Raw genomic sequence first — 13,028 nt, forward strand, 5'->3', positions numbered from 1 at the left:
ATGCAAACGCCAAGGCTAAAGCTCATGCCACCGCATCCTGACTGCCATGGTTATCCACGACTAAAGCAGCAGGGGCACACCTACACGGGCGTTGATTGCCTCTGTAATTGCAACGGACACAATTAAGTGTTAGCCCAGACATCTTCAGTTCATATAAAAGACTCTCTAGACTAAAGCGTCCTTGTAATAAAATGGTATTTTAGTCTAAGAAATAGGACAGGCTTAGACGTTAATGTTTGTATGAATCATAAGCCCATAGTAAAAAAAAAAATCACAAAAGGATTGATGGAAAGGATCAGTATTTTAACTACCATTGATAACACATTGCTGTATACTAACTAACAATTTTTCTGAGGACTCTGCTAGACACTTTGGTATCATTATAAAATCTTTTCATAATACAGAAGCATCTCCAGCAAACTCCAGCCCTACTATTTCTAGACAGTGGACCAAAAGTAACTCAAACTGCAACCACATGGGATCACATACATCTCTCTCTCCAGTGCCGCAAGCTGTACTGGGATATTACACTGTACAACTGAATGCGATGTCACGTATCCTAGGGTACATTAGCAGTAATTGCATTAAAGTTTAACTGTTTACAAAATTTTATAATTGTATGAAACAATCCATAATAATACTAATATTGATGAGAGACCTCCTCTTTCTTTTTTAACTCTATCTGTAGCAGTAAAAATACTTAACAAAAAAACCTGGAAAAGCGTAACAGAAAATAGTGTCTTTGCTGCATTAACGTCCTAAAACAGAAGTATCAGCTACCCAAGGAGTGCTCTAGTTATTCTGAACATTTTCCATAACCCAGTGTATTGAAAAGCACAAACATTACAGGCAAAGCACCCTGCTTACAAATGATGCTTAATTTGCAGTAAATAACCAAGTTAATTAGGAGTAATGATCCCCTAGACAGTCTCCACATCTAATTATTCTTTAAAAAAAAAATCTGGCTGCTTGATGCACTGCAGAAAAAAGATCTAGAGAGGATTTTTTCATTCCAGTTTTCAATTTATCTCACTACATTATTAATTAATAATAATTAATATTCAGGCACTCACATTTTTATTTACAATTCAAGGCATGAATTCTTTATGAATGATGATATGAACTTTTAAATTTAATTAAGTAATTTAGAGGTAATTAATGTGTAAATTCAGAATTATAAACTTCCTACTTGTTTATCTTAAAAGTGCAGCACTTGTTATTAAAAAAAGACCTTTACGAGATGCAAAATTACTGGGCTATAACAGATCATCTACAGACTGACAGCTACAAAGTACATTATCAATTGGTCTTCCTGGCAGTTTCCTTATTCTCTTCTTGAAGAATCAACATTGAAAGTCAGATTGCATTACAGTCAAGCAAAGGCAAACGAGAATTGTTGAACAGAAAAGCTACCAGCACAAACAGCTTTTAAATAATGAAATGTTACCGGCTTTGAACTACTCCTACTTCTTGTTATCAGACTTGTGGAAGGTACCAGCCCTTTGGGAGCCAATTGAGCCACAATGCAGCCTTTTAGAAGAGACTCTCGCAGAAATAACCGTGACATTTGCTCTACTGAGTCAGCTATTCCTTGGCAGGACTGTGGAACTAAGACTTCCCAGTTATCTGCACTTACGGTAGTCCTGTAAAATAATTACCAGGAACAGCCCAAACGCCGTACTAGAGAGAACTCAACTCAGCTGGGAGCCATCTGTGTTGACTAATCCTAATCCTACAAACTGGCTCTAACGGCTAGGAGCTACCTTTCAAATAAGAGTTTATCATCGATCAGATTTGCCATAAAGGTACGTATTTACCCTGTGAGAGGACATCCATGGAAGGCTGGTCTGCATTGATCGATTTCAAAACTTTTTGGTAGATCTGGAAAACTCCAGGGAAGTTTCTGTGATATTTCAGCAGTTTCTTTGACATCTCCTGTTCAGATAGATCTTCTGGTTTCACCAAGCGTTGCTGTACCAGTGGATCACTTGGCCAGTCGAAGGTCGTATGGTACACCTCTAGAAGTTAGACACTGATTAGGAACTAAGAGGATGATTTAATAGGTCTTGCTCAGCAACAAAAGGTTTCCTAAACAAAATCAAGGTCTTTCTTTAAGCGTTATATAGAAGCAATAACCTAGCAATAACCTAACAATAATATAGAAGCGTTATATACAAGCAATAACCTGTGCGCTTCCCTCCCTACTTGTACTGATAGCTGACTATTGCTCTGCAGATGCACAGATAGGAAGCGGCCAAGGTAACTGCCCACCCATGCAGCCAAGACACCACGATGAGTAAGACCCAGGAACTGGGAGCAGCTCTCCAAATTCTTAGACTGAAACTTAAGCAAGACCTTTGATAAGCAGATCTCCTTTATAGCAAATAAAAGCCATTTCTTTAGTTAAGAACGTACCTCCTAATTCCACTCCTAAAACATCCAACGTGATTTTTTTATTGAGCAATGTCAGGATTTTATTTCGTGATGGATGATTGATACTCAACAGACAATACAGAGCTAAGTCTATTTGACAGTCATGTAATGGAAGATATCTAAAAGCGTATCTGCACCTCAAAAAAAACAGGATCTAGCAAAGATGCATAGCAAAATGTAAGCTCATATGGACAGATCTAACCTTCAAATATTCTGTACTGCCATAGCTTGCAGGCTCAATACTGAGCTTTACATTTTCCCATATTTTATTGGCACAGAAAATAATGCAAGGTCAACAAATACTTTTTATAAACCGTTTAAATTTATAATTATAAATTCCTACTAGTTCTTAGAGGGATACCATTTAAATTGTAATCCCCCTGGTATTACAATGTTTCTGAGACCAAGCAACACTCCAGTTCCTAGTGGAGATCAGGAACAAACACATACTGCACCTTCTGTGAAGGGGTCAAGCCTTTTCCCACTGTTCCTCTCAATCAGCACAGTGTCTGGAGCATAAAGCACAACTAGGCACAATAAAAAAAAAAAAGAAAAAAGAAAAAAAGAAAAAAAAAGAAGAAAAAAGAAAAAAGTATAGCTCTTGTTATTTACTTGCTTTATTTCCTGTCAGGGTTTAGATGTAGCCTAATACTAAAGATGGACGTATGTATTTCAAGCACATGTGCCTCATTCTCCTTTCCCAGCTTCTACCTGCAAATGCTTTACTTCACTTTTAATCAGAGTTTTGATCCACCTCCTAAACAGTATAGTGGGACAAAATATGCATTAATCCAGTCCAGTACTAGCTGTCCCTGTCATCCATACCAATTAACAAGGTTCTCCCTTACTCATGTTGTATCTGGAGCCTAGGATGGAAGTACCCACAGATCACTGGAGACTGATTCTCTTCTATACCACAAACAATTACTTTTCACCCAGGTACTTTGGTAGTGAGACCAGGGAAACTTATTTTTCGATAACCTCACAGAAAAGTGTTCAAACTTGATTGAAAGCATCAAAAGATGGAGAATCTGTCAGTTCCCTAGGTTACTTTTGGCTAATCATCCTCACAGTTAAACACTGTAATTTAATTACTATTTTCAGTGCATTTGATTGCAGGTTTCAAACAAGTTCTTGTTATGACTTTCTTCTCTGTATCAAATAGCTCTTTCAGACACTTTTCTCCCTATTAAGGTACTCATACACCATAAATCTCATCTCCTCGCAATCTTCTTTTTGATTAACTACAGACTGAGCTTTAAGATTCTCATTCAGGTCTTGGTTGCACAGATATAATTGTGAGCAAAACTCAACTTCAGATGTTATTAGCTATATTAAAAATACATGCAAGTACTAGACATTAAACATTTTTGCCTAACTCTATTGCAGTGATTCCGAGTTCTTCATTAACAGTCAAATCTCATCCAAATCAAATCCAAAGTGACAATTCATCAAGTTCGCTAACATTCTGTTCACTATCCACTGGAAAGCTCTACATTTACCATTTTACACTGTATTCCACACAATCATAATGATTTCTTACATTCTAAGCAGGTCCTTAGACAACTGGCTGCTTCTAGGTGGCAAGGGAAGTTGTCAAGGTCTTGCTTATCAGTACTTTGACAGTAAACAAATGTTCTTCTCAAATCAAGTCAGAATCCACCCATACTCTGAAAGGTCAAGCTTAAAATCATGTTTCCGCTTCACTTGGTGGAGTAAAGTTTGCTAAGTTTGCATTCTCTAATTCAACAGAAGGACAAATTTGTATTTAGTACATGAAGAATTGTTTTGGCCTGAGGATCACTAAAGGCTGATTTCTAGAGACTGAAGTCAGAGAAAATTTGGACCCAACTCCTAGGACAGAAGCAAAGCTGCATACAGCTGCTCAGAGACACTTGCTGGGGTGGTTTCGTTGGTTTTGTGTTCCCCCCGCCCCGAAAAAAATACAGAAAATACTTACAGAGCTCTAATGTGTAAGAAGAAAAGGGTGAAAGACAGGATTTAAAATCTCAGAGGTTACCTCAAGTTTTTGAATGAATCTGAACCATACTGAAATATTCTGCTGTCTGGTGACTCTGATGTCTTCAGTATCGGTATTGAATTTATTGAGGACTTTTCGGGAGAAACACTTCTAGCCTTTCCTACTGGATGAAATCACACATAAACCTTGTGCTGCTTACCAACATGCCTAGGAATGATGCCAGATGACTGCAGCATCCATGCCTGTTCCTGATTTTCAGGGAAGCCTTCCAAAATCCATCCCTATTGAACAAAAACATGAAACAGTTATTGATCCTGGAAGAGAAAATACAAAAATTAGCACTAAATGTCAGTGCTATTCACACAAAAATTACCTCATTCTGATCGCACAACAGCACGTTATTTGTTATGGATGCTTGTGAGAGGAGAAAGCAAACATGGAGCATTGATATTTTTGTGAAATGGCATGCACTAATACCACTGCCACAGAGCAATGGGAACTTACGTATTGTAGCAATGATTTTTTTTTTTTCATGTTTCAATCTTAAAAAAAAAAAAAGAAACTTCTATCTTGAATAAAAAACATCTCAAAACAATTTCTACAGTTTTGAAATATTCAAAAGGATACCAGCCCACACTGTGTATAAAAAAAGAAGCTAAACAAATCTAAAGACAGATTTAATGCCAAGAACAGTGAGGAAAATATGCACGCTTTCATTATTTTCTTAAATTATACAGGAAAACTCACAGTAATGGAACCAGCGTTCCCAAAGCTAATGAAGCAACAGAGCAAAAGAAAGAAAAAAGAAAAAAGAGCCTTTTGCTCCCTTAAGTCCTTGTTATAGCCAGCTAAGTGTTGGATTGAGCATCTTTAAAAAAACATTTACAGATCTGTGAAATACCGTAGGAGAGCTGCAGCCTCACTCAGTTTCTGTGTGATGCAGTATTTGAAATCTAATCCACTTCCCAGCCTCAAGTCTGAATCTTCTAAACTTTGTCTAATTTATCTGTTAGTTGCTTAACCACACGTGTCCTTGGTCACTATATCCTACACCTCAAAATAACTTTGTGATACTACAATAAATCTGGAAACCATCTTTGTACTGAAATAAAGAAGATATTTTAATATTGCATTAGCTAGCAATCATTATCATCTCCCACATAAATTTGAAGCTCTGTCAGTATGGGGTCCAAAGGTTTTAGAAGTATTTCAGGGAAACATATCTCCATGACTTCTGTAGGAGGAAATTGGGACATGCCAATTATACAAGAAAATAGAGTAGACTATTTAAAATTCCTTAATTAGCCTGGTTTCAGGAACATGTCATCCTGCTGATATCTGTAGAAAATAAGAGACTCAAGTAACTGCAAGCCATTTTTGCCACTCTCAGTGTTTGCTCTATCGAATTAGAATGAACCGCTGTCTAAGGTCACACAGGTGCTGAGAAATCAATTTATCCCTTGGGACTTGCAGGAGGCAAGGCTGCACAATATTTTTAGCGGTATGCTAGGAACTTCAGCACTAGTTCTGAATATATTATGCCTGTACAACATATATATAGGCCCAGATCCTCTTCTAGGGAGAAATGGCATCAGAGGTCTGAAGGCAATAAATCTACGCCAATTTACACAGACTACAGATCTGGCTCACTTTCTCCACTCCAAGTGCAACACTTTTGGAAACTAAAAGAAAACAAAGACAAACCACCCCACAAAACCATTGCCTCTGCTGTCACTATAGCTTACTGCTCAAAATCACATACTGAGCAACAGGCAGTAAACACAGAATATTGTTTTTTAACGATGTATAGTGAAATTCAAGAGGTTTATATAAAATTTTCAAAGGTCCTCAAAGTAGGCAATAAGCAATTATCTAGCTAAAAGTTTTTGCAATGTAGGAAAACATAGCTCAATAAATAGCTTCCTGCAACAAATACGTTTTAAGGCATTAAACAAATGCAAAATAAACACACACTACAAAAATAGTTAGCATTTTGGATCTGATTTCCAAAGGTCTCCGAGTTCCAGGGTATCAGTCAGTCCCTAATTAGAATACATTATCCATCTACTTGACACTTCAGTGAAATGTCTATTCCACCACAGAGCTGCAGCTTTGTTCAGAACAGGTTTATTGATATTCTGCTGCATTCCCTCTCCATACCCCCAGTGGCTTGGTTCTGTTTTATCACACATCAAAAAGGCCGTATGCTCAGGGCACCCCATGCACAGCTCAGAGCTGGAGGTCTGAACAGCTGCAAGTAGTATGGTATCACAGGAGGGACAAGCTCCAAGCAGATGTCACAGATTAAAAAAAAAAAAAAGAAAAAGGAAAAAAAAAGAGTAAAAAGGGAGTGTGGCTTGGGAACGAAGCAAGAGGAAGCAAGACACAGCAGAGCAAGACCTGACTTAAAATATGCCTATCATGCTTTATGCAAACACTGGTCTTTTTTGCCCTCCTGACTATCATTAAAGTGTAATTAGTAACTTCACATGGTAAATTTGTTTCTTTAAGAAGTCATCTATTTTTTGTTCTTGATAGCAGTAACCTTACATCCATGCATGGATTGCACCTTATCACATCAAGGGTGGAACAAAGGCTAAAAGTGAGTAATTCCACGGTGCCTTTACGCTGTGGTCACTGTTCCCTCTCTTTCAGCTGGAAACCTCAGTCCTTTCCCACATGGAGAAATACAGCATTCTGCTGTTGCCTTAATGCCAGGTGAAGTGCTCCTTGGAGACCCCTGCCATGCTGAAAGTCAGCAACAAGCAAGTACTTTCAAAGCCATCGCTTTCCTCTCCAGATTTAAGCAATCTGGAGAAAAGGAAATGCTCAAGGTCATTCCCCAATGTAAATCTCATTCCTTTGCTGGCACTGCTCTCAGCTATCATACCAAACCTACACACTTTCACGCTTTCCACCCCAATAATGACGACTTGGGTATTCATTTCTCTTGTTATTTGACCTGCAGAGTCTCAATTTTTTTTTTTTTAAATTACAGAATCCAAAATTGACACGGCCTTAGAATAATGAAAAGGGATAGCGCAAAGAAATAATGCTGAATTACGTGGCATATCTGAAAGAAATCTCAGCCGCAAGCATAAAGATCAAAGGTCATGAATACTGCTGCCTTTACGAAAATGGCTCATCACAACAGTTTTTTCCACATCATCATTCAGAATTTTTGAAATAGTATTACATGCCTTTCACTCCCATCTGAAGAAAGGGGACAGACAATAATGCAAAAGAAGAATTTCAGTAATAGCTTTGCCAGTATGGATCTAAAATTTCTGAGATTTCCAGAAAACAGCAGACTGAGGAGTGCAGTAAAAATATTGTCAACCCAGCTCCTGCAGTCCATCAACATCAGCAGCATGGATGGTGGAAGAAGCTCTAACTTTACCAAATTTCCAATTAGAAAGAAACCTTTTATTCCCCACATTATTTTTGTAGGTTGAGTAAGCTGCAAAACTTTAAAAAAAGCCACATTCTTCCTGGAAAACAAAAAAGATGGTGAATAGGCAGATTCTCTCCCCAGATAAATCGATGTAACATCACTACCCTTGCACGGAGTTTCACAGAGACAACATGATGATCTTCATCTGCCAAGGTAAAACCAGAAGGAACCAACAGCCATTGCTCTCTTTGCCTTCCCTTTCAAGGATAGCCACTACCCTTCTGAATGGTTTAATACCAATCAAAAGTAATTCTGCCACTACTCATGCAAATCACTGGCCTAAGCTTAGTTTCTAAATGATCCTAAGCCATGAGTAAGGTTGCTCAGCTTGCTCTCTCACAAATTCATCACGTAGCAATCTCTTCACTAGCCTTCCCCAGTTCTAGAAATTCCCTCCACAACACCAGCAGCCAGAGGTGCCGTAGCCAACGTGTACTAACCCTGTAAGATGAAAAGTCTTCATATCAGCTTCACAAGTCCCAGGTTCTAACATAATGCTTGCCATAAGTTTTCTGCGCATGCTGGAACACCTACCCATCTGATCCCTTGCAGTCCTAACTACATTTGTATTAGAAGAACACACAACACAGAGCCTCAGCAGAGCTGTTGATCAATAAAAATGTTCTCCTTAGAGAATGCCTGTGACATCTATAAACCTGTGAGTGTCAAAACAACAGCACAAAAAATTCGGTATTCCTACTGTCACTGGGATGAAAGCTGTACAATTAATGCCAAGCCAATGACACCACAAGGAGAAATAAAACAAACAGCTGGTGGTATTATGGTCCAACATACTGCTCCTAATCTATTAACATTCTCAGGAAAAAAAAAAAAAAAGCTGACTCATGCTTTGAGAGAAATGGCATAAATCTGTTCAATGAAGTACAAAATCCACAGTATTAATTCTATTTCCAATCACACAAGGAAAATATTGCAATTAAAATGCATACATCCCCTTTCAAATGGAAAAGACACACCCAATGTGAGGAAGTTTTAGTGACCACAAATTACTATCTATTAATGAAAAGATTTTTAATGACCATCACAACTTTGAGAAGTCAATGATGTGTTTTTCCTAAAAATAGCTGAAACCTTAACTAGACCAATAACATCCACTCCGTTCTTGCCGAATGTCAGGGAAGCTTTATAAAGGGTTTCCCCCCGCTAGTTCTGTAACGCATCCAGCATTGATTCAGTGTTGCTGGTGCTAACAACGGGAACATAAAATGTAGGCAGGACACTATGCAGCTGTTGGCATTTTAACCATCTTGTCACCTTACTCAGAGTTTACATGACCTAATACTTAAAACAACAGGCACTGAGAGATCCTTCCTTCGCTACCGAAAGGAGAACTAGAACCATGCCAACAATTATAGAAAGCGTGGGGCAAAAAAAGCATAGGGTGGATGGAGCCTTTGGAAAGCAATGGATTTTTTCTTACACAGTGATGGTTAGTAAAACTCAGTTTAACAACATCAAAACAAACACCGGAAAAAATAGCTGTTGAAAACATACCTTCTTTTAATCAGGCAAAGAGGCTTACGTGAAAAAATAAGCATGTCGGAGAGGTACTGTTATAAAAGCCCTAAACTGAAGAGTTATTCACCTGCTTGCTACTTTACAGCAACTACTGCCATCCAACAGCTCTCACAGCAACTACTACCTTTGAGAGATCATGTGAGAAAATATTTAACCAAACCCTGGCATCTTCCCTATCCTACCTGCTAACTACTAGTAGCACAAGCAGCGAAGGTGTTAGTGTTAAGCTGAGGGGGCTGTGTTTGGGGACTGAAACCAGCCTAAAGCCTAGCCGTCAGCAGTCAGAAGAGCAGTTTCTCTCTTGGGTTCATCATCTTTCTAACTTACTTTCATTTCTACAGGTTTAAAGGTATTTTAAACATACTCACTAGACGAGAAGTTTCACTTGAGATAGATATTCCACGTCTTGCCACAAGGGCAAGGTAGTAAATCATACAATCACCTGACTTGCTGTATATCCATGATATCTCATTGCACTGCTTCCATAAAAAATGTTGACATTCATAGTCTTTTTTGCTGCTCATTTGCTAGTATATCCAGAGCTGACAATACTGGTTTCTCAAGTGTTCCTCAGCTACACTCTTTAATTCAAAATGCCACAAAAATTAATAAGATGGTACACCACATGCATGTTTTTAAACAGGTTCTCCTGCAAATTGAAAGGCCTAAGTCCTGTGTGAATTTAGTACAGACAAACAAATACATTAAATACTACCAGATATTTGATCTGGAGTGCTAAATAATAAATAAATAAATAAAATAGCTCACCTAAAAAGACCTTCAAGAGAAACCAGACAGACCCATATAATTCAAGCACAGTGACTAGCAATGCAAAAGTTTGATTCTACTCTGCAAATTCAAAATTAATAGATCAAATATGGAGCAAGGTGTACAGTGTTTTGTAGAGAAAAATTGATAACCCTTAAGTTTTCTGCCAATCTCTCTACTCTTTTTTCCCTAAGGATCCAAAAATCATTGTTTCAGTCTCCCAGATGATGAAGCATAGAGCAAGAAACACAGGCTCCTAAAACACAGAAAAAAAAATGGTCCATTTGGAAAAGAAGGGGAGGGGGTCACGTCCTTATACATAATGAAGTAGAAAATTCTTCCACAGTCTTGTGGAATTCTTCCAAGTCTGGGCCTTGATTGTACCAGTGTAGGAAGGGAATTCAAAGTGAGACAACAGCAAGGCTTAGGAAGAAAATAAGAGCTTGAACTAACAGCAGCGTGCATTTTGCCTAAAACCTGTGTCTTACCTGCACAGCAAAGTAGATTTTATGAGTTCACAGTAAGTGGAAAGAAGGTAGGAGTGGGCATCACAAAAATTCACACTTCACAGTTTAGAGATGCCAGTACATTTTAAAATCCTAACATCTCGATAATTCCCCATGAAAGCGAGTACTGGTGTACTTTAAAAGCATAGGGTTCAACTCATAACTATGTTACTCCAAAGTTGCAGGAATTCAATCCCACAAATGTCAATGGGATTTATATCTGGTATAAATCTACAATAATTTAGAGATGAGCTAGGTTTCCGTTTCATGAATTTCCCTTCATAAAAACAATTGATCACATTCCTCTGAGGGAGGAGGAGCCCTATACTGTCATTTGTAAGTACGTATGGGAGCCAGTAACGCACCCCAGATTTTTGTTACACTAAGTCTCTTGCTAAACCTGGATTTAGCTAAAAATGCAATGAACTGTTCAAAAATCACCCACATTAACTTATTTTTACTCCTTCAGCGCTTTCTCTACTGATGGAAAAGGACTTTTATAGCAAGATACTTCCCAATGCAAACAAGGGCACCGTGGTGCGCTCTTCTATGACCTGGCAAAAGAACAAGATTAGCTGGGCAAGGAAAGGTTTGGTTTAGCTTCATGACTTTTCTCAGTAACATTAAACACCAGCAGGTAGTATTCTAAATTAAATTCTCATGCAACCAGTGGATTAGATAATGGGATAGATCAAAGTTTAGCTATTGGTAGTTCTAAGCTACTGTTTAAGAGAGCAGCATACTACCTATTTTGCTACAGCTATATGCTCGCAACAGAAATATGACACAGACAGATGTCCTCTAGCAAACCTCTCAGGCAGGAACAATTTAAGAGATTACATCTCCAGCTATTCATTACCATCCCGATCAAGTTATCCTTTCCACAGTTCATACACGGTAATCGACCATCTGATCTAGCTTACACAAGGCAGGACCACTGAAAGCCACTTCCATCAGTGGCTTAAGCCAAGATAGTTGACTTTGCACTGAAGCAATCATTCACATATTATCTGAGTTCTAAAACCCAAAGCCGTCAATCAGGGGCAGAAAATTTTTTCAATTCTTCTCACTAGTTGTGTTGATGTTTTCTGCACCTATTGACACCGCTGCACTACAGAATTACCATCTTAAGAAGTACAAGGCAATGGCCCAGCCCCCAAGATGATTTTGTGTTACATGGATGGAAGGATCCAGTCTGCAGATCATTGCAGACTACACCAAAAAAAAAAAAATCACAGAGACAGAGAAAGAAGTACAAGACAAGGTTTTCAGCATTTCCAGTTTCTTTCAGTGCCTAATGCTAAGAAGCTTTAGGAAGCAATTTTTACACTTCAATGAAATATTAATTACCAGCCCTGCTTCATTCAACCAACAAGGCAGATGATGATGATGTTGAGAAACAACAGATTTTAATAAAACTATGAGCCTTACAGTACCTCTATGAGGTCAGGAAACACTAGTTATCCCCTTACCCAAAGGTGAGGGTGTGACAGAGTGACTGTTCTAAAAACATGTACTATTCATCTGAAAAAAGCTGTTTAGTCCTTCATGAACGTAACACCCACTTTGGAGTGGACTTTTTCCTCTCAAGAAGTGCATCAAATAATGTGCAGTCCATATTTTGGCACTGTTTAGAAACAGGGTTTTATCCATTAGATTAGTATGTCTCTTACAAATAATCCTTTATAATGGGCTGATGCAATAAACTCAATAAACTACAAGAACATCTGAGATTTTAAAGGAAACACATAAAAGATTTTGCTTTCCTTGAGTCCAGACATGAATTTCAACCAATATTAATCTACTTAAGCTCCCTTTTCGTTCTATGTTAGAAGTCTCTACTTACATTAAAGCCAAGCACACAGCGGGGCGGGGGGAAGCCACACATCTGTGAATACAGCTAAACCTATTCAGTTGCCTATTTGTGTAAACTAGCAGTGAACATATTAATTATTACCTAGAAGACAATATATTCAAATGCAGTTTTTCATAAAACAGGAAGAAAAAAAGGACACAATGAGGAAAAAAGAAAATTGATACGAATAATGCTAGACTCTTTTTCCCCCTTTCTCAATAAGAGTTAAAATCTTAACATATCGATTTTTATATATTTTCTGTTTATCTGTTTTGTCCACTATAACTCTGCCAGTTGCCCCAGGCAATCAACAAAGCTATGCTTGTTCAGCCTTTGATCATCTCTGTGCTAGAAGATTAGCATATGCATACTCTCATCCTCCCCTTTATCCTGTTAATAAAGCTCCAAACTCCCTCTGCTGATGTTCAAGAAAGCAATCCACTCCAGAGCCCCCAATGATTTGCCCCCATTCCCTCCTCTGCTCAGGACTCA

General features: G+C 38.2%; 1 protein-coding gene across 2 annotated transcripts in view; it reads right to left on the reverse strand.

Annotated features, from left to right (window-relative positions):
- Positions 1 to 13,028, reverse strand: part of AK8 (adenylate kinase 8) — a 74,049-nt gene that overhangs the window by 47,401 nt on the left and 13,620 nt on the right. For both annotated transcript variants that reach the window (XM_087752906.1, XM_087752905.1), the window contains exons 6-8: positions 4,614 to 4,695; positions 2,889 to 2,960; positions 1,818 to 2,018 (exon numbers count right to left, since the gene is read on the reverse strand). In XM_087752906.1, the coding sequence (XP_087609032.1) occupies positions 1,818 to 2,018; positions 2,889 to 2,960; positions 4,614 to 4,695 (355 nt within the window). The remainder of the gene's footprint in view (positions 1 to 1,817; positions 2,019 to 2,888; positions 2,961 to 4,613; positions 4,696 to 13,028) is intronic.

The sequence above is a fragment of the Nipponia nippon genome, unplaced genomic scaffold, assembly GCF_047370975.1.
Source record: "Nipponia nippon isolate SJK-2023a ecotype South Korea unplaced genomic scaffold, ASM4737097v1 scaffold_16, whole genome shotgun sequence".
Taxonomy (NCBI): Eukaryota; Metazoa; Chordata; class Aves; order Pelecaniformes; family Threskiornithidae; genus Nipponia; species Nipponia nippon.